Source organism: Thunnus maccoyii, chromosome 14 (genome assembly GCF_910596095.1).
Source record: "Thunnus maccoyii chromosome 14, fThuMac1.1, whole genome shotgun sequence".
Lineage (NCBI taxonomy): Eukaryota > Metazoa > Chordata > Actinopteri > Scombriformes > Scombridae > Thunnus > Thunnus maccoyii.
Genome location: NC_056546.1, coordinates 16,492,570 through 16,515,310, shown reverse-complemented (window position 1 = coordinate 16,515,310; position 22,741 = coordinate 16,492,570). Strand labels below are relative to the sequence as shown.

The 22,741-nt window shown below is 40.4% G+C and overlaps 2 protein-coding genes across 3 annotated transcripts in view; one reads left to right on the top strand and one right to left on the bottom strand.

Moving 5' to 3' along the window:
• golga7bb (golgin A7 family, member Bb) overlaps window positions 1-22,741 on the bottom strand; it is a 223,120-nt gene that overhangs the window by 119,847 nt on the left and 80,532 nt on the right. The window lies entirely within an intron of this gene.
• zgc:171482 (zinc finger protein) overlaps window positions 3,665-22,741 on the top strand; it is a 58,849-nt gene continuing 39,772 nt past the window's right edge. For both annotated transcript variants that reach the window (XR_006099843.1, XM_042432739.1), the window contains exons 1-2: window positions 3,665-4,051; window positions 17,799-17,915. Coding sequence is in view for 1 of the 2 variants with exons in the window: in XM_042432739.1 (XP_042288673.1) it covers window positions 4,007-4,051; window positions 17,799-17,915 (162 nt within the window). In the remaining variant the exon portion in view is untranslated. The remainder of the gene's footprint in view (window positions 4,052-17,798; window positions 17,916-22,741) is intronic.

Here is a 22,741-nt window from a genome sequence, read left to right as displayed (position 1 = left end):
TTGGGACCATGATTCTTGGAGCTGGCCTTTTTTTTTCTCCCCAACTATAATGGGCAACCCACCCCGCTCAGGCTTGCCACCAACTGGCAGTGCCGGCAGGCTGCTCACGGACTTTGGAACATTATCAAGCAGAACGGGCCAGTATCCCAGCAGCCAAAACCCAACAGATGCACCGCGCTGAAGCCGACATCACAAAATCAGGGGACGAACATTTGAAATGTTCCCTCGCACATTAACAACACATGTATTCACATCTATATATAAACAGTCGCTCGGCTAGGGAGTTACCGGATGAGTGGAAATAAAATCTGGTGTATCAATTTCATCTCCACTGATTTCCCTTGTAGGATCTGTTTCTGTACGGATTTAGTTTTGCATCCAGTTTCATTTGTAATGGAGCAGACGAGGATCACAGCAGTATTGATTTTAAGGCCAGTGTGAAAGGTAATATTTTTACACTGTATTTGCTAAAAAATGTTATATTTCATGGTGTTCAAAAGCTTTACAGTATATTTTGTACTTTAATTATTCAGTGTATCCTCAAGATTTCATCGTATCAGAAAATGTAAAACTATTAATTAAGCCCATGTAAAGAATCATTTTAGGTAGGTATGCAGCTACCCCAGTCCATTTAATCCATATCACATTAATCACATTTTATTCACATCAATGATTCATTTACCAAAAATCAATGGTTCAAGGAATAAAGGAGTGAATGAGATGTCAAAAGAGTGTAAACAGCCACTGGGGAGCATTTCCATCATGTTACTATCCAATATTTTAACACTGACTGAGCTCAAATTCAAGCAATACATCTGTCACTAAATTGAATAAGAAATCTCTCTCTTTGTGTCTGTCTCTAACTTTTTCTTTGGAAAGATGAACAGTTTCAAGACCAATGTCATGCCTTCAACAATGGTTCACTGTGCAAACCTTGTGAAATGTTCAGACAGAATACATAGCCTACAGTACAGACATTAGACACATTGCGGTACTGTTCTTTTTTCCATCTGAACACAACCTCTCTCATAGCCCTGCTCTGTGCCTCCTCTGTAGCTCTGTCCTGCAGCTCTCTAATAGTGGATTAGTTTGGGCTTGTAAGTGCTGTAAAGCTCTGGGAATGAACATCGATCTTGCAGTTTAATGAGAAATAACATGGGACAGACCCCTGCACCGTCTCTCCCTCTCTCTCCTCATCTCTTTTTAACAAACAGACGCACATACACACACACAGACACACACACACACACACTCTCTCTTCTTCACACCAAAGCGCCTGACAATCAGAAAAAACTACAAACCCCTTTGTCATGCAGCCACGTCAGATGGAATCAGCGTTAAAAGGTGTTGCATTTTACTGGGTAAATTGGCCGAAGGCAACAGTGCATGTTATGTTAGGAGGAATGACTTAACTGTCTAGGCAAAGAGGGAATGAATAGTCACACAAAGTTACACACACACACACACACGCACACACGGGCACATCCTTCCCTCTTTCACCAGACCAATGCTGGCACTATACGTCCTCAGGCCTGCCTTAGCTGGTGGTTTGATAAATTGGCCCTTTCACCTTTCATCTCATCGATGTACATTGTGTCAGTGGGTTCGTGTGTATTCAGTTCTGCGAGTGCATGCTTGTGTGTGTGTGTGTGTCTGTGTGTGTGTCTGTGTGTGTGCGTCTGCCTGGGTACATTGTCTGAGCTGTGAAGTGTTTGGCTTCCTCACTGAGGGCTGCTGTCACAGCCTCTGAAAGCGTGTAATAGGCGCCCATTCTCCCGGAATGAATACACATCCATACACTAGTGAGAAAATGTGGCATTTCAAAAGAAAAATAATCGAACAGAAATACTATAAAAAAGGGGCGTAGCAATGTCATTCTTTTCAGCTAAGCACTAAATTTGGTGCATATGATTGCTTTGGGAAGTGTTCGCGGTCCACAGTGAATTAATGCCATTTTTGATAGATCAAGGGTGGTTATTATTGGCTGTGCAAAGCATTTTGGCACTAAACATGGGGTTTTCTGGGAGCTGGACTGTGATTCATAGCTGTGTAATGTGGTCTTGGTTTGACTGGGATTCAAAGGCAACTGTTTGTTTTATTCAAATTCCTTAGAAATACTTCCTCTTGATATATGTGTTCATTTGCAGCAGTTTGGTTTTGCTGAAATAATGATTTGTAGTATCTGTTTTAAGAGATATACCACAATCATCGTATATTGTAGCTTGTCTGTAGATGAGTCACTATCTTTAACACAGGTCCTCAGTATAACGTCATATCTGCGCAAAAACACCACCAACATCCAGCAGGAAGAAGAGAAAATGAAGCCATATAAGGAAACTACTGTAAAAATATCCACATAGCTTTGGCTGGGTACAATAAAGTAAGGCTGCAACTAATTATTGTTTTCGTTATTATTTATCTGTCGATTATTGTTTTTACTTTATCAATTAATTGTTCGGTCTATAAAATGTCTAAAAATAGTGGAAAATGCCCATCGCAAGCTCGCAGAGCCCAATGTGATGTCTTCAAATCTCTTGTATTGTGTGACAGATAAAACCAGCAAACTCACTTTTTTTCATTTCCCGCTGAAAAATATAACTCAAGCAATTAAACGACTGTCAAACTTGTTGATAATTCATATTATGTCAATCATCTATGAATGAATTGACTAATTGTTACAGCACTACAAGTGTCAGATACTGTAGTTTATGTAGAAATCTACACAAATACACCAGGTATTGATTATTAATCAAACTCCCCATAAGAATATTATACCAAAAGGCTGACAACCTGTCCAGGATGCTTTCTTGCATTCAATCAAATGCATGTCGGAAAAGGCTGCAGGAACCCCCCACTACCTACAGTGCACCACATCACAAGAAGTATGGCTGATGAATAAGCATAATCACAGAGGATAGGCTACATTGCTGCAGCAGTTCTCAACCTTTTAGGCTTGCAAAACCTTTTAAAACACACATTTCATTGGTGTGAAAAGTTCAAACAGTCCAGTACATCACAAGAAAAAACAACAGTTGCAGTTAAGTTAAGCCAATGTTGTGTTGCAGAAATGTTTTATCATCTTTATTTCTGTCTTGTTAATCCTCTAGCAACGTCTCAGGTTTATCTTGCGACCCCTTGGGGGGGTCCTGACCCCAAGGTTGGAAACCACAGGCTTCTGCCATGGGGTATAACCTGGTCAATATTTCCACCAAAGGCTACTTCAATAACAATAACAACACACAGATATCATAATAAAACCATACGATTACATAATGTCTGAGTGTGACAAAATGATTCTCACAACTGCAGCATAAAAACTTAATGATGGAAATACTACATTGATATTACAATAATTATAAGAGAGGGAATTTGGACACTGTCTCCGTCTCTCTATTCATTTTATGTAAGATGATATTCATGTGGGTGCACTGTGCGGAAACCTACTTACTCGACCAGTGCTCCCACTCACTCACTCTGCAAACCGAGCATTCTCACACACACAGACACACACACACACACACACACACACATAGAGTGTATGATGAGCCGAGAGCGCTTTCTGTCTTTCATTCATCTCCGTGTGAAGGCTGCTCACACTTTCTTCCCGTCTTCCCCTCCTCCTTCTTCTTCTTCCCTCCCTCCCTAGCCGCTGGGATAGCTTACTTTGTTTTTGTTTTCCCTCCTGTCCGCGGTGCCTTTCGCTCGGGAGTAGTAGTGGATGATATCAACAGAGGCAGAGCTCCGTTTCTTTCCTCCGCGGTACTACGGAGAGAGGAGTCGCTAGAGGACACGCGCGTCACGACAGAGCAGCACGAGGCAGTTTTTCTTTTTCTTTTTTTTTTTCTTCTTTTTTTTTTCTTTTTGGAGGGGGACGTTGCGACTAAATATAAAACATAAACAAAAATATCTTTACTGAAGAGCAGCGTTACCGCGGACAGGACTCCCGTTAAGTTTTGACGGATTCTACGGTACAGGTGCGTTAAAGGATCAAAGAGCCAGCTGGCGGATGGTTGTCGGGTTCAGTGAAGAGGAGTCGCTGCCTCTGCGCAAGGTGAGTGATGGACTCCGGACTAAAATACTGCTCAACAGATGAATTATTGACCGGCATTGACCTCGTCTTCATACATCTGCATCATTCTTTTATCTTTTTCAAGCGGAATAACCAAAGTTTCGGGCACCTTAAATCACTCAGTAGCCTGTTTCTATGGATTTCTTGCCGGTGTTACAGCGTATTTGGTGACCCATCAGATTCTGTGACCTGCAGTGTTGGAAGAGGTACTCGGATCCTTAAGTAAAAGTATCAATACCACAATGTAAAAATACTTCATTACAAGTAAATATCCTGAATTTAAAATCCTATTTAAGTAAAAGTGTGGAAGTATTACCAGCTAAATGTACTCGACGTACTTAAGGTGGCTGCAAAATTAGTACTTTTACTTGAGTACTCTAAGTAGGATTTTAAATGCAGGATTTTTACTTGTAATGAAGTATTTTACATTGTGGTGTTGATATTTAAGTAAAGGATCTGAGTACTTCTTTCAACACTGCAGGTCACAGAATCTGATGGGTCACCAAATACGGTGTAACACCTGGAGTGTTGAGTGTCAGTGGTCTGCAGCAACATCTCCAAATTTTGTGGTATTTTTTTTAATCTAGGGGAAAAATACCATAAAGTTTGAGGCTTATGTATTGATCTATATTTTGATGCACAGCATCTACTGTTGCATGATATTAAAAAAAACGTTTCCCTCTTCAGCATACTATATTTTTTTCATGAATTAAGCAGTTTGAAGTATCTATTAGGTCTGTGTTTCTAGACTGTGTTGGGATGTTGTCCATGAGGTGTGGAGCTGGTGAAGTGTAGGGCTGCAGCTATGTTTTGTTCATTAGTGATTAATTGGTTATCTGATTAGTCATTTGATCTATAAAATGTCAAAAAAAGTAGTTAGGAATGTCTGTCCCAGGCTCCCACAGTCCAAGGTAATGTCTGTAAATATCAATGGGCTGCATTCATAAACAGCACTTTTATCCATAGAGGTTTACAATTTGCTTCTCATTCACACACACACACACACTGATGGTGGCAAGCTACCATGCAAGGTACTGTCAAGACCACTGGAAGCAATTTGGGGTTCTGTTTATTGCTCAAGGACACTTTGACATGTGGATAGAAGGAGCTGGGGATCGAACCACCAACCTTATGATTATGTCTCATTTTATCCGACCAACGGCCCAAAAACCTGAAGATAATCAGTTATTACAATGATACAAACACAGAGAAAATCATAAAATCCTGACATCAGAGAAACCTGATCCAGGGAATAGTTGAGAGCTTCTGCTTGATAAATGACTTTAAATGATCGCCTGATTATTAACATCATTTCAGATACATTTTCTGGCAAACAATTAAAGGATTAATTGACTAATCATTTCGGCCCTACTGTTATTCTCATGAATTTAGAGCAAGTTGAACTTACTGGCAAGTCTCTACAGTTTGAATTAGATTCTGGGACTTTTATTGCATAGAAAATCCAAGCCCTGCCCTTTCAATAATGACTTTCTGTGAAATCGGAAAATGAGATGCACATCAGATAAAATATGGATTAGTTCTGGTACTCACTGCATCTAGTTTCACTGGCTCTGATCCATCTCGTTGGAAGCCATCTCATTGCAAGTATTTGTCACTTTGGGAAGAATGTCCAGTCGGCCTCGTACTGGGTGTCTGCGACAGGATGATGCCAGCTTAGGGCTTTTTCAAAGCACCCGCCTGCCTATCGCCAGGCTATCCCTAAATATCTAGGTATAAATATATAGTCCACTCACTACTGTCTGTACTTTCCACTGAGTTGCACTGGGTCTATTTTTCCACATGTAGCCCAACTGCCTGTGCTGAGCGGAGGCCTCGTGCTCTGTTTACATACCGTTATTGATCACAAGTCAGCACAAGAGATCTTCAGTTCTGGGCTGTGATCGATTCTGCCTGCACTGACTTCTACTGTACTTCAGGTCACTGCAGCAGACAGGGCGGCAGGGTGTCTCAGAGCCAGAACAGAATAGAATAAACATTAAATACACCTTATACACTTATTACAGCTGGGGGGCTAAGGATATTAGGACTGCAACTTTTTCACTATACATTTATCTGCCAAATACGTTGTTGATGTTTAGTCTATGAAATGTCAGAAAGTAGTGAAAAATGACCATCACAACTCTTTAAAATGTTTATTTTGTCAGAACAAAAAGTTCTAAACCCAAACAAATTCATTTTACTATCATGTGAGGCAATGCAAATCAGCAAATGTTGAGCATTTTGCCTTAAAAAAAATCTGAAAACAATGAATCAAAACGGTTGACAAATGAACTTCTGTAGATCAACTGGTTGTTAAATCAACTTGTCATTTCAGCTCTACACCATATTCAATTTAGTTACAGCTAAAGACAGTGTTTTTTTATGTTTCACAATTATGTCCTGATTAAGTTTTTGTAGCGTATGTGGTAACACTATAAAGATGATGTAATAGCAACATAACATGTATGTAGAGCTGCAATGATTAGTCGATTAATTGATGTAGTTGATTGACATAAAATGAATCTGCAGCAAAAATAGCCAAACTTTCAGTGCTTCCAGGTTCTCTAATGTGAGAACTTTACTTTATATTATAGTAAATTGAACATCTTAAGGTTTTTGGACTGTTGGTCGAACAAAACAGGACATCTGAAGATGTAACCTGGGACTGTCATAAATTGTGATGGGAATTTTTAATCACTGTTTTCGTAGTGTTTTGTTGAACAAGCACTTCATCAATCAATGAGGACACTAATTGGCGGAATAATTTGAAATAAAACTAATTGTTGGTTGCAAACTCTCTCGTATTTATGCCAACTCCCACGTACTGCACTGTAGAGCAACTTAACAGGTAATTTGTGAAAATTTTAAGATTTGCAAAAATTAAAAAAAGATGTTGCAAGCTCTGAGCCTCTTTTGCTCTCCTCTGTCTCTGTCTGTGTCTCTCATGAGGTGCTGAACTATGGGGGAGAATCTGATTAACCGACTGGCATAATTTACCCAGTCCTAAAGGAATAAAACGGGGAAGCAATGTTGTTCTTGAAAAGTGCCTGCTTTCCTTTTGTACATACAAATAAAGCGTATACACACATGCAAAGAAAAACACACACACACACACACACACACACACACACACACACAGTCCGAGAGCAATAATTGATGCAGTGATGCTCTTGAAAAGTGGCTGCTGCTTCCTCGCTTTCCTCTTTTCTTAATAGGACAAGGATTGATTGAGCGAGTGCATATATGCGTGTGCACGCTCACATTTCTGTTCACAGGCATGTGATTGCTCTAGTTTCTATAAGATTGATAGAGCATTGTGTGTAGGTGTGTGCCTTTGTGTGTGTGTGTGTGTGTGTGTATGTTTTCCTCAAGGGCTGCTCCATAGCAACAGGCAGCACATCTTCTTCAAATATCTCTTTCTCGCACACCGTATGCAGTGACCTTTCTGCTGACTGCGTGCATGCGAGTCTTTGCATGTGTGTGTGTGTGTGTGTGTACGCGTGCATCAGTGTGTGGGCCATTTGACCTTTCTTTAGTGTACATTCATTAATAGCTGCATAATAACTAATATGGAACCGCCCGCTGTGCCTGTCTACACGATCAGGATATTGAGTGTGTCTGTCTCATAGCAGCATCAGTGCCATGCCAACCTTTTTCCAAAAAGCTTTTTGTGCTTCTTTTTCTCTCAAACAAAGCAGATATCAGCACAATAGTGTAGTATTGATAATAATTTGGTATGCTTTGAACAAGTGGCAGTTTATCATTTTTAGCCCATTTCACGTATCTCTCAGCGGGAGCAAGAGAGACATCTTTAATATATATCTTGACACGGTTGTCATGTTATGTTAATATCAGTGTTAGACTAATAACTGGTTTCATATCCAGGCATAGGAGACAGAGCTCTTTAGAAATCAATTTTCTTTTGCTCCATCACCAGGCTCGGAAACTGGCCCGGTGCCAGATAGGGAGGGCATGATTGAAGGAGAGAGGGGATATTGTGGGTACATTAGTGAATGAGAGGCGAAAATCTGCTCATCAGATGTAGGATTCACCTTACTCCACCTTTGAATTTGTCTAAACGGGTGACTCACCTTCACAAAACTTCTCAGGCAATCTCACAAACACTCTTGTACCAAGGAGTAGATGCAGGATGAAGAAGCGCTTGATCGTAGCTTCCTAGGTGCTGCAAGGTCATGCCCTATTTAGTTCATGCCAGTGTGTGTGTGTATGTGTGATGCACTATCACAGCATGCAGTCTAAGCTCATACATATCAATAGCATATTCCCTTTCTGTGCATGTGTTTTAGGTCAGAATTTACACAGTACATGAACGCAGCACGGTATGTTGTCGCATGCTGTCTTTGTAAATGGAAGCAGTGTGTGCATGTGGATACTATATGACTTGCTGCTCTATTGTAAAAATCTGTGCTGTGCAGTTTGTGTACAGGCTGTTGGCCTCTCTGGCTTTTCTTGAGAATATTTCTGGAGGAGAGAATACACAAACACAGCCCTCTCATATTCAATTCCCTTATCAAATTCATGCTCGTATTTAGAAAAATATTCATGTTTTGAATCGAATGGCGAAGGAAGCGAAAGGGAGTTCACGTGACTGAAACAGGCAGCGGTTTGTACGAGTTGTTTCATTCCCAAGTGTTTTTTTTGTGTTGTTTTTATTTGATCTTAATTGATTTACTTGAAATAGTTCAAAGATTTAGTTGCCTTTCTTTTCGGGCTATGTTCAACATGGACCTTACAGTATTTTCTTTGTGTGATCATGACAGTTGATTGCCATGATCAGTGCCATTGATTGCTTCTCTGTTTTTGTAGCTCTAGTTTGCTGGAAACAGTATTCTCCAACACACACTCAAGGGCCAAAAAACAAGCTCAGTTTAACCTTAAAGCCAAAATCAAACCCTTCACTGTTATGACACTACTGTTAGAGAACACAGCTGTCGGCAAACTGAATAAACAAACATCTCTCTACAGTGTAAAAGGTAAGCGCAATTAGTTGTCATCACAGCAGTTAGTCCTTTAACACTAGTTGCTTTGCATTAAATCTGACCTTGAATTATTCAATCCCAGTTACACAGCAGGTTATGCAGCATGTATGCAGCTGCAATCAATCAAGGGTGTATTTGTGAGCTTTCGACACTGTAAAATATTTCATACACACACATACCTGCAGGCAGGCACACGCCTCCATGCCAGGTGCATTAATAAGCTCCCTGTCACCTCGGGCTTATTGTGGGGATCCCTGCAGGTAAACCAACTCACACTTAGCTAAGCAAACACACTGTACATACACACCGACAGACTGACACTCTGTAACGCACAAACATAAAATTGGAGATCTGTGATTGACAGTTGATACTACAAGGACGCTTGTGTACACGTCCCCTAAAGACGGAAATGTATCATTAATTCTCAGCAGTATTGTACTGAAACTATTTATATACCTGCTTTGTAGTCAAACCAGCAGACTTACAGCAAGTGGGAGGTATTCAAATGAATTACGCTGTGTGATATTCTAATTGGTCGAGCCTTTTGTGCCACCGAACAAGGAGCTTATTTTTCTAATTAGTAAGGGAGAAATTGTCATAATGCAAATTAGCTGTTTGCAGTCATATCAATTCAATAATGGAGACAAAGAGAAAGAGAGAGAGAGAGAGAGAGGGGAGAGAGAGGATTCCGAGATATGGAGACAGGAAAGTCATTACAAAGCATTATTTGGCTTGTCACCTCAGTTGTTCTGCTTATTGCAATTTAATGCCTGATTTCTTCCTTATACTTTTTTTTATTTTTCTCTCCAATACCTTTTAAATTTATTATTTATATGTCTCACTCAAAGCTCGAAGCTCGTTCTCAAAGGTAATGTGTGTCTGTTGTGTTGACTTGCATGGTGCCTCATGGGAAATCTCCCCATTGGTACGATACATACGCTACTTGGGAAAAGAATTTTGCTAATGTGAGTTTTTGTTTGGGTTGAGGAAAAACACATTCATGAAAATATTGAATTATAAGTGTATTCTCAGGTGCTCTGATCCTCGTTTCACTCATCGCCAACCGAAGAGGGTCTGTGTGTTTGTGTCTGCGAGTGTCTGTCTTATACTGAGGCGACAAAAACAGAGACTGAGACATTGAATGTGGGTGTTCGGTGCAGAAAAACCAGGACATTGCTTAGTCTGTTATTGTCCTACAGCTTTCAAGGGGAAAACATGAAGATGGAAGGGAAAGGAAAGTCACATAAAACAGGATAAGAACAACTGAAGAAAAAGTGCCAAAGTAAAAGTTGCAAATGGAACTGATAGACCCCAACAGTTTTGTTGCCATCCCCATATGTTACAGTAACATAACAGCCCTCCGTTGAAACTTCAGCCTGCCTTTTGTCTCCCCCCATTAACTCAGTTTGCCTAAAGTCTGTTACTGAACACACGCAGACACACACACACCCATATACACACAGGGAGGCAGAGATGTGCTCGATTAAACTGGGAAACCTAACTTTGCCTGTGAAAATAGTCTTCGTTCACCCTCTAATGAATCGATATTGTGGCCTAAAGCGATAGATCTGCTATTAATACCATTAACAACTAATGGCCCGGGGAGAGAGATGCATTCGATCTCATTTATGCTCAGATGGGCAGCGAATGTTTTTTGGACTCTATAAACTCAACAAAGTACCACAAAGAACTCTTCTTGTATCTCCCTAACAAAGGATTTCAACATTGCTATATTATTTCATTATAATATGCTATGAATATGACTGGAATGGATCAGAGGAAGTGGTATGTACACTATTTTGGGCTGAGTAAAAGGTTTTGATAGTAGTGTCAATATAATACGTGAGTTTAAATACGAAAACAATATATTTTATTCCTTACTTTTGAGACCAAACAACTTTTTCATTCAACAAATGAAGGTGTGTCAAATGTTGTTGTCTAAATAAGCAGCCATACAAGAACGTTGTCTAAAATTGGCAAAATTATGACAGATTAACTAAATTTCAGGCCAAAAAGCAGCATTTTAACGCCCTCTTATGTTGTTTTAAGTGTTGCACCTCTGACCACACCCAGCATCAATGATGTCAGGATGTACTGACCACATCCTGGAGTACATCATTGCAGCAAGGTGAGAAGTTAAACCACCTAAGGGTCGGTGTACGTACATTTCAAGAGTTACTGGTCGTTTTTATTGTTCATCTTGTCCGTACTGCTCATTAAGAGATGCATTCCTTTACACGATTCCAATGAAAGAGATGGGAAACCGAATCCACTGTCATCATTTTGTGCAAAAAAACACATGCAAGTTCAACTGAAGGTAATATGAGGCTTCAGCAGTCTGAGACAAATCAAATGGGTATCTTCCAAAGTTAAAATCTTTTAAGTACAAAATTCCCTCTTTGTTTCATGATCCCTCTGCCACAGCTCAGCAAGGAAACACTGTCTGTGGAAACAAAAAGGGGGAATTTACAAAAAAAGTAACTTTGGAAACTAACTAACTTTAGCTGCAGCTAAATTTTGGAATACATTTTTACAGAATAATAACTGGATTTTATCCCCCATCACTTACATCGGGGGCATCTTCACCACCAGTATAGAGATGAGGAATCATTACAGCGACTAATACAGTAACTCTTTCAATGCACATACTGTATGAGCATATACACACCTCACATATTATGAATAATGTGAATAAGTATTCCTCAGTTGAATGGATGTGTCTAACTTCAAATTGCATTGCAATTTATTCCAGTAGTAAGGTGCATAATACAGTAGCTTATCTGCTGTTCTTTTCTCAACAGTAGATAAGTCTAGCCTCATGAATAATCCCTGCCCTCAAGGCCATAATTCCACCACTGGGAGAGAAAAGAGACGGAAGAGACGAGAGGGAAACAGAGACAGAGATGGAGAGCATCATCTGACTGCTGCATTGTATGTCCTACTGTTTTTGCCTGTCAATATCTAGATGCTTCATACATACTGTAACTCAGAGAGGAGCATATCTCAAAGATAGAATTTGGGTCACAACAAACAGCGAGAAATGGGAGAGAAAGAGTCATAAAAACGCACACACACACACACACACACACACACTGACTCAGGGGGAGGAGTGTGCGACGTGACCTTGGCATTAAGTTTGTATTATTCTGTGCCTTGAGACCATACTGTGTGTCTTCCTATAGATTTCCCCCTCTTCGTATGATGAAATGAACGCTGGTGAGCTGACAGGAACCATGATCTCATATTTGTGTCACTCATTTTGGATGCTTTAGCTTTTAGCGTCTAGTTTTATACTGCAAAGCGAGACTTGTGTGTTTGTACCCTGGCCGTATTTGAGTTTGTGTATCTTCAGTATTTAGCACAAATAGTACAAAGGAAGCTCCTGCAGTGCAAACAGAATGAATGTGAATTTGGAGTCAGACTCAGCCTCCGATTCCTTTGAAGACTTTATTCCCTCAGTCTAGTACCTTTGATTGCTACTGTACAAAGGGGAGGGTTGTTAATCTTGGAGCGAGTGCAAGTGGGGGAAGACCGTGTTCGGAAAGATTACATTACCAAGAGCGAAACAGAGAAAAAAACTTGTAATGTGAAACATCAAAGTGACACGGCAGAGTGCCTTTGCGATATGAGGTTCCATAATATTAACCCTGCAACCCTTTCTCTTGTTATTCCCACTAGTGACTCATTAGACAGGTCATTGGCTCAAAGGCTGGTGTCAATATTTCATTGTCTGTATGCATAATTTGATAGTTAAATCAGGGGAGCACTTCATTTCAGATGAGATAGGAAATATAGGATAGTGCAAAGAGATAGGGCGGGGGGGACAAAAAGTCCAGTTCACAGCAGTTACCCTCCTGATGGAGCAGAAAGGGATAGATTGAGGAGGGAGGAGAGGAAGGAAGGAACTTAAAAGGAGCCCCGCTGCAGCAACCACCTGCTGTTCTCTCTCTCTCTTTATCCATATGTCTCTATCTCTTGTCCTATACAAGTGTGGTAGACATTTCCGTCTTTATGCACTTGTTCTGCAGTATGCATTTTACCAATGAAGAGGTGTTTTCAGGCCACGAGAGACCTGAGAATGTATTTGTAATAACACTAGTGTCTGTCAATACAATAGGGCTCTCATTTAGTACACAGCTATCTAGTGAAAAGTAATATTACAAACTAATTAACATTCTAAGCCCAGGCAACGGAAAACAGCCTAAGTGGTTATTAGAAAAGTACAAAAGCCACAACCAATTCAGTGCCAGCATTTTAATGAATAGTGGGCCAGAGGCTGAGATTTCAGGGAGGGCATAGAATTCACATCTATGTTAAATACTTGATGTGGTCTTAAAAGAGAATCCCCTTAAGGTTCATTCTGTCTTCAGATGGCTTCGATTTTTCATGCACTCGCTAAGACTCGTCTAGTTTTTGAAATCCTACGTCTGCTTGAGTTTGTACAGTGTATATTTTCACACTGAAAACTCAGTTTCAAGTCCCCGTCTACTTAAAAATGTGTTTTGCTTATTGTTCCTTTAGTTGGATGTTTGAGTTTCACTGTGCAGAATGGTGTATGTGCATAGTTTGACACTAGAAGGCTGTTTTTATTTTCATCTGCTGAAAGGAAAAGCCTCTCTGTGCTCATCAAGTTTAAGTCGTGTACCCAGGAGCTTGATTTAGGACATCACAACTAGTTTGGAAGCGAATCGTGGTCCAGAATGCAACTGACAGAAGTGTGATGTGGAAATTTGAAGCCTCCAGTGCACAAATACTGAGAATGGACTTTACAGTGAAGTAGGAGACATCTTTTGCCCAGCAGTTTAACTTTTTAAAGTTACTACAAGGAACTTTCATTGTGTGTTGATTTTAGCAGCCCCTGTGGACAAAAGCGGTAGTGTTTTCCCAGAGCAAAGACTGCATTTCCCATGAGCACTGCCGCCTCGTGTCGTAAAGGTCTTGGCTAGCGCGTGCATTTGTTTTGGTAGTGAGTGAAAGAAAGAGCTACTTATTTTTAATGCCATTTTTCTTTTTTAAACACAGCTGTTTGCAGGATGCATAGCGATGAGGTGATATATCTATTTGTGGCCATGTAAGATTAATAATTGTAATATGACAATGGTGAAAAAGTAAAGTTTGTTTTAGTACCATTCATGCACCCAGGTTACATGTAACGCTGCGTTCACCACCAAATCCGGCAATGCAGCACCTTCCCAAAGGGTTGTGCGGAGGTGTGGGCGTATTTATTTGTGCTTTAGAACGTAACCGCTGTGAAACAATCAGAAAATAATGTTATATTTCTCAGATTCACTCCTTTGTTCTCGCTTCACCGCCGCTTGCTCTCTCCATTCACTCTCTCTCTGGCTCTCACTAGTGTTCTAAGCTCTCTCTCTCTCTTTGTCTCTTATCTTTTTAAAAATTAGTCGGGAAGCCGACAACAAATCGGTAACTTTACTTTTAACGTTATCCTAGTAACGTCTTTGTACTTCCTCATGCTACAATGCTACATGTAATGTAAACAGGCTCTTCTGGTCTGCGTGCCGTAAATTGTTTCATCTGATTTTGCAGGGAACCCGACCCAGCGGCGGGCATTTAGAATAGCAATATAGAAATAGCCAATCTTCTCGCTGATGGTCTTGTTTGCTTATGTAGGTCATATAGATGCATCAGAGGCATCATGAGACTGTTTGATAATCAGTTAAAAGTTTCTTGTAGTAAATTGAAATTAGCTCATCGGTTCATCGGCTCTGAGTTTTCAATGAGGGAGAAGGAGTAGATGTAATTTTAAGGATTTTAATTAGGTAAATGGTCTTTTATTGTAGAAAAAAACACATTACATTATTATTATTATTACAAGCAAAGTATATTTATATATCTTACAATATCACTGGATGGGATCTTTATGTATATTTCTATAGTATTATAACCAATGACCCAAGTTGAAAAAAATATCCTCAAGTATTATTTTGTAAGATTTTAACACTCAAAACCCAAACTCATCTGCTTACTCAAGACTGTGATGGTGTGATTTGATCAGATTTGATTGACAACACAACAAAAAAAACCCACAAGCCGTCGTCTCATTTTGATTCCAATAGGGCTAAATCCTGATTGGTGCACAGTACACAATGTGACAGTACCTTCACACCAATTTCGAACAGCGCTGACAAAACAGAACAGATGAATGTCTGATGTGAAATAATCAAAACTGTTCTAACTTTGACGGATATTTTTTGTGCTTACATAGGACTAAATAACTCATTGTCAAAACCTGATTGGGAAAAAAGGTTTTCAGGGCCTTTAAATTTCTGATTGCTGGATTCTTATCAGCCTCTGCTTGCATTTATTGACTTTATACAACCACTCTCTATTTATTACACACTTCTGTCATCATCAATTATATAGTGACCTCTGAATGCATCTGAGTGAAGATGCAAATTACACTGGAACTCTACCGTAGATTGCTGAACTATAAAGATGTAATTAAAAGATGAACTGAAGTTGAACTGTCTGCTGATACTGAATATGTATATGTGTACATGCCTATTTGTGGTTCGTGCTCGTTTCAAAATTGATGCTAAAGATGGAATAAATTAAAAACGGGATGTGATGACATACAGTAACAGTCCATGAACAACTGCTCTGGTTTAATTTGGTGAGAATAAAACCACTTTTAACTCTAAACCCTTGAAACATGAAGATATCACGTTCAGTGCACCAATTATAAACCTCTCCTTCCCTCCCCATGCTCTTTTTTTCCCTCTTTCATTATTTTCCCACTATCTGTCTCTCCATCTTTTCGCTTCGTTGGGCCTGCCATTCTATTAAATCTCACCAACAGATTGTCTCTATTAATTAGTCTACATCTCCCATCTTGCATGTAATAATCAGAGGTAATAGAGATATTAGGAAGATACGGATATTTCTGCAGTCACAATCACTTATAATTAGCCGGATGATTAAAAGACAGACTTGCCTCTGCCTGGCTGACGTCCAGACAGACAGCACAAGGTCTTTTTTTTCTTGCTGCAAAATTTCTAGGGCACCTGTTCGGCAGCAAATTTAATGTGTCAGTTTGCTAAATATCTCTGTTCCATCGTGTCTCGCAGGACACTTCAAATAGTGGAGGTAATAATGCCTCTAGACAAAACAAGTTTCCAGCTTGTCATCAGTGACTTTTATGAATGAATATTTTACACAAATAGCGTATTGGAAACGATAAAGCGTGTCGCTCTAAATCAAATGTATCTGCGTTTCCATTTAATTTTCAGGTCTGAGAGTCGAACTGTAGGGTCAAGTAGATAATGGATGACGTGTCTATACAGCATGTCTGTAGTTAATTGGAAGGTCCTGGGTGCACTAAACAGACAAGGAGAAAAGACAGGGGTAATTACCAGTCTTCTACTTTGTGTGCAAAGGTGTGTGCGCTTCCACAGTTGAGTGTGTGCAGTGGCTAAAGGTAATTATACACTGGGCCAGAGATAAAGAATACCAATTCCTGTCACAATATTTCCCTGCTGACACATGGAGTAGATTTTGTCTGATTTTATCACTCACCCTGTGATTATCAAGACACATCAAAGGACTTATTCTTTCAGAGTTATTGGAGCTGACCTCTACAGCAAGCATCCATGTATCTTGGGCAATGAAGCACTTTACCCCTGCAAGCTCCCTGTCCTGTCGCATCCTTGCGGCAAAGATCTCCTCCAGTTTAACGGTTGATGTTCCTGGACCGTTCCCTACAGACCCGTTACTCACTCTAACCCTGTCAGAGTACTGCCTACTGGGCACACATAATGAAGAGAATAGAAAATTGAACACAAGACCCCAGAGCACATCATTAAACCGTTTTCTATTATGGTACTCAGTACAAAAGCGAACGAAAACACTGCTTGCCAGGTTGTTAAGAATCCACAGCCACAGCTCCCAGTGGGATGCTCAGGTCTCCATGGTTTTACTGGTTGGGCAATCCCAGCACTGACACGGTTTTATGACACCATTTCTCACCAGGAAAATCTTGCCAGAGACCTTTTAACAGTTTACTTCAGAGACTGTAATCCTAGACAAAGTTGCTCTTGGCTGTACTATTCCCTTTACAGCATTATTATTTCCTGCGTCTCAGGGGAAAGCATTTTATTAGCTTTCAAAATTTAAAGTCAAAATTTAAAACAGCAAGTGTAGAGTAAATTGGTAAGACATTTTGTGATTGTTACTTACTAGAGCCCAGTGTACAAAAACCACAGAGAAGAGCTTAAACCAATGGTTGTTCTTGGCCATCACCAAGTCCAGATATAGACCTTTTTCATAGCTCTTCATTGTAGGAAAAGCACAGGTGTTATTCAGAAAGAAAAGGGTCTAAATACGATCCCAATTGAAGGTCAATCTTTTTGTTTTTTACTGCAAGATCAAGAAAGTTTAAGGAAGAATGATCAATGTTTCTTAATGATTCCTAAAAATGTAATGCAAAATGAAATGCAAAAACTCAAGCCAGAGCCTTAGGCTATTGTTTCCGAGACTGGAGCCAAAATCATCCATGAGAGGATATTCTGACAGAAGATCAACATATTTTGGGCTGAACTGTCATGATGAGTCTGTCGTTCTAAAGGAAAACCATTTCTGCATTGAGATGAGACACATGCATGTTCATGCACCTCTAACACATACTGTAAGGTTCACTGACATTTTATTCCATTCTGCATTTTAATCATATTCATATTTGCGTATGTTTGGGTGGGTGTGTGTTTGTGTAGTCTCAGATGAAGATGAAGTCTGCTGGCGTCGTGGATGGAGGCTTGTTCACAGAGAGCTACTGTAACATCTGCAATGCCCAGCTCATCTCCGAGTCCCAGCGCACTGCACACTATGAGGTGAGTCGTCTCCTCTCAGTTTGGAGGAATTTTTTTCTGCTTCCTCGTTTTGTCAGGACTAAACATACACACGCCAAGTAAAGAAACACACCGACGAATGAGTGCACAAAACAAAAAATGCTATGATTACTGCTTTGACAGGCAGATTCCTGCACTGTACACTTTGCATTAGGCTTATTTGTACCAATTTGTGCTTGTGCCGTTCAAAACAGTGCTCATCCATTATACATAGACTTAATGCAGCATGGTAATGCCACTGACTCGCACAAAAACAAACACACGCACTTTTTGTTTTAATGTAGTCCTCTCAGCAGACTCCCCAAGAGTAATTTAATGAATGGCCATCGGCCCTGTGCATTATTTAACTAGGATGTATGTGTGAGTGTGCACATGTGTGCATGTGCGCTTATGTGTATGTACTGCATTGAGGTCGTCCTTGATTATAAGGCACAATTGAGATTAACAAGCACACTAATGAGGACAAGACCCTTATCTGGAGAGAATTAAGCAGGGACAACGACAGTGTGTATGTGTCTGCATGCATGTGTACCAACCCCACTTAACAGTAATCTATTTCTGTCTCTAAACCCAAGTCAGACAAAAACACACAGCCTTGAGTTGCTCGCCCAAATGGGCGAGCTGAGTCACTGTGTTTCTTCAGTGTCACCCTTAACGCACAAAAGGTCTCTGAAGAAGTCAGTAGATCAAGGAGACACGGAAAGAAATCATTGGATGGAGGTTTTTTAATGTTAGATTATAGGGTCAGTGAGGACAGGAGCCAAGGCAAGGCAGGGCAACTTTATTTGTAGAGCACATTTCATTCACATAGTAAAACAGACTAAAGACAACAGACAACGGATTAAAGGGCACCAAGAACTATAACCATAACAATAACTATAATGATAACAATGTGAGCATCCACACTTATGAACGATAATGTTCTGTAAACAGTGGTGCCAAGCACGCATTGTGTGCTCCAGCTGTGTCAGCAGCTTAGGAAAATGGATATTGATGACTTATTACTGCTGTATATTGCCCAGAGAAAGAATAAGAAAACCAGAAGGGTATGGGCTCACAGGCAGGTGGTGATTCAATGTGTTGCTCAGAAGTATTTCAGGACACTAGTTGCTGTGTATTTACAGACCAAACTGCACTGACTGACGGTAGCGGACACTGAAGCGCGATGCGCAAAAATGCAGAGCTTTTATTGCGCTGTGGCACGGACACATGGTATGAGAATGGATCTGAAGCCTAAAAGGGTTGCTAACTTTGTCATTTTTTTACATTATAGTTGAAAACAAAGTTCCAGCATCATTGTATAATATAGAGAGATAAACCTATCTAAAGAAATCACCTCTGGCTGTCATTCTGCTCTAATTTACAGTGTGTCAGTCCATGGTGAGAAAGCAGCAAACCCACATTAAAATAAAGTCATCAGTCAGTTTCCAGAATTAAGATGACATATGCAGTTTTGAAGTTTTACTGGAAATGTCAGACTAGATGGAGATTTTGTCTTGCCATATGGTTTAGGGGATGGATTTTGATTGGCGTCAGTGTTTCTATCGTTCATCAAATCGCTCTGAAAGTGATTCCAACGATATTGCCACTGTCGTTGTCGCTATAGTTGCAGTGTGGACTCTGCCATCTAATCCAGTTAGAACAATTTTTAAAACTATATATTTATAGTTATCATTATAGTTATTGTTCTTGGTGTGGATGGCCCTTTAGACTAAAGAAAAGAGATCATTGAGGATTGCAAAAATACAGAGGATTGAAAAAGGGGCCTGCTCAGAGTACCGTGGTGCCCTTTTTTGAAGCCTTGTTCAAAAAGGATATATCTGTACCCTAATGTGACACTGATGCTTCTTTTTACCCAAATGACCAAAGGCACACTTTGGTCACGATGTCCAAATGGCTTTAGTCAATCCAAGTGACCTTCAAGTGACTTTATAGTCAACTTAAGTGCTTCTTTAGTCAGCTTCAAAGCCTTTGAGGCCAGTTTCACCAGTTGGATGTAATAAAGTTGGGTTTAAGCCATACGCCGGGCTTAGTTACATCCAGCCTTGTGATAAATATTTACACCTGTTGCACCATCTAAAACTATGACTAGGCGCTACGTCCAGCGTAGACGGTGCACGTCCACGCTGACACATGCTGCCGCAGTGATAGTTGCCATGTTTACTGGCGCCAACAAATAGATTACAAATGACTGAATCAGCTTTATTGCCAAGTAGGTAATCAGTTTACATACGAGGGATTTGACTTGGTGTTGTTAAGGTGCGTAGCGGTCAAAGATATACAATCAAAATTACACACAAAATTAAGAGGCCCTAAATAATATACAAAAGAAGAATTTACCATAAAATAAAATGTAGCATATAAAATATAGAATATATTCTGGTGAGAGGAGCAGCTACAGATTGAATTTTAAACATTAAATAGATGAGAATGGAATGAATGTAGAGGATATTGATCAGGAGTTTCGTTAATGTAATGCACCATGTAGGATCAAAGATCACTGAAGTGCAAATGAGAGATTGTGGCATGTGTAACGTGTAATGTTCATGTTGGGGAAGGGGGGGGTTGAGTCCGTGTCAGTGGGGATCCCGGGGCTTGTTGATGAGTCCGGCTGCAGTCAGGAAGAAACATGTTCTTGTGGCATGAGGTTTTGGTCTTGACAGACCTCAGCCTCTTGCTGGAGGGGAGCGTTTCAAAAAGTTTGTCCGGTGTGGGAGAGGTTGGGCATGATCTTTCCTGCTTGCCTCAGTGTCCTGAAGGCATGCAGGTCCTGGAGGGATGGCAGATTGCATCTGATCACCTTTTCGGTAAATCGGACGGTACGCTGCAGTCTGCTTTTGTCCTTTACAGTAGCAGCAGCTTACCAGACGGTGATGGAGGAGGTGAGGATGGATTCAATGATGGCAGTGTAGAAGTGCATCATCATTGCCTTTGGCAGGTTGTAGTTCTTCAGCTGCCACAGGAAGTACATCCTCTGCTGAGCCTTCTTGGTGAGGCTGCTGATGTACAACTCCCACTTGAGGTCCTGGCTGATGATGGTTCCCAGAAAGCAGAAGTCACGCAGGGTTGGGCGGGTGGGGCTGCATTTCTTCTGAAATCTACAACCTGCTCAGAAAATTAAATTACTCATATTGTGAAACCAGAAAAAATATTGAACTCTAAAGTAAGTATATGCATATTTTAGCATGCAAACAGAACAATGCCATAACTAATAAGAAAAAGCAGGACGTCAGGACAGGACAGTGTGGACGTCAAACTAGACTCTTCAAATTTCTGCCAGTGTAATATATTTTTTAATGGCAAAGCAAACACCAAAGAAAACATGAATTAGGACATTTGCATGAACCTTTATAAACCACTACTCCGTTCGAGGTAGGTTAAATTCACTAAACTGAGTTCAGTTTACTAAAATCTTGAGTTGAACTGCTGGTTCATGCTGCTCCTTCATGCGCTCTTCTGCCTGGGGAGGACCGTGGGAACCACAGCGCGAACGAACCGTGAAAGCTGGAGTGTGTTGCAAACTAGACAAGACTTTTCACTTTACACCTACCTTTGACTAGGTGTAAGATTTAGTCTCAGATGTAGAACTACACCTAGATGGTGCAGCAGATAGCCTTAGGGGTTAGGCACATTTTATGTCCAGCCTAGTCTTACGAATGGGTGTACGTCTAACTGGTGCAACTGGCCCCTGAAATGGGATTACATTACATCAAAAATGAGCCTGAAATTAAGCCTAGATTTAAAGTCAGAGGGATTTCACCCTTTTCAGTTTCACCTGTGCCTCTTGCACCAAATTCAGGCTGAACAATTTCAGCCCAGTAACCAAACCCAACAGGGCGTCGGGAACAAAAATGAGTGTTGGGCGTGACAGTTGCCTGTGTGGTGTGTAGGGCTGCAACTAATGATTAATCTGTCAACTATTTTCTCGATTTATCGATTTGTTGTTTGGTCCATAAAATGTTAGAAAATTCTGGAAAATGTCAGTCACCGTTTCCCAAAGTCCAAGGTGATGTCTTCCAATTTCTTGTTTTGTCCACAAGCAAAAGATATACAGTTTACTGTCATAGAAGACTAAAGAAACCAGAAAATATTTGCATTTAAGAAACTGAAATCAGAGAATTCGGACATTATTTCTTAAAAAATTACTCAAATCGATTAATTGGTTATCAAAATAGTTGGCGATCAATTTAATAGTTGGCAATTAATCAATTAATCGGCTAATCGTTGCAGCTCTAGTGGTGTGTTATAGTGGAGGACAACCAGCAGAGCATCTCGGACGCCTGACAAAAAAACGAGCATGTCAACATTAGCCTGTAAGAGCTCAGACTGCACAACCATAAACAACTGTAAATATAGCGAAGCAAAAGAGGAACAATGTTTTATTTCCTTACAGTGAACCTGTAACCATTTGACTCAACCACCCACATCACCCTTGGGTCTGGTGTGCCATCATGAAAGACAGCAAGCTAAGACTGGTCCAACATGTAGTCTGCCGTGTCTCCCAAATAAGTCACAGCAAGACATTATGATACTGTGATCGCCTAATCTGACACAAAGAGCTATCTCAATCTCAATCTGCCTAGTGTTAAAAATGTAAATCAGAGTGTGAGAGTGAGATACCGCCTGTAAACACACAGGGACAGTGTGGCAGATATTTTTATGTTGTTGTCCTCTGTCCTGTCTGTCTCCTCCAACTTCATTTTACTGACAGGAAACCAGAGAAGAAGAGACAGAGAGACAAGTATAGTCCATTAGAGTTGGATGAGCACTGAGGGTCTGTGCAGGGTAACCATGGTGACACTAGGTCT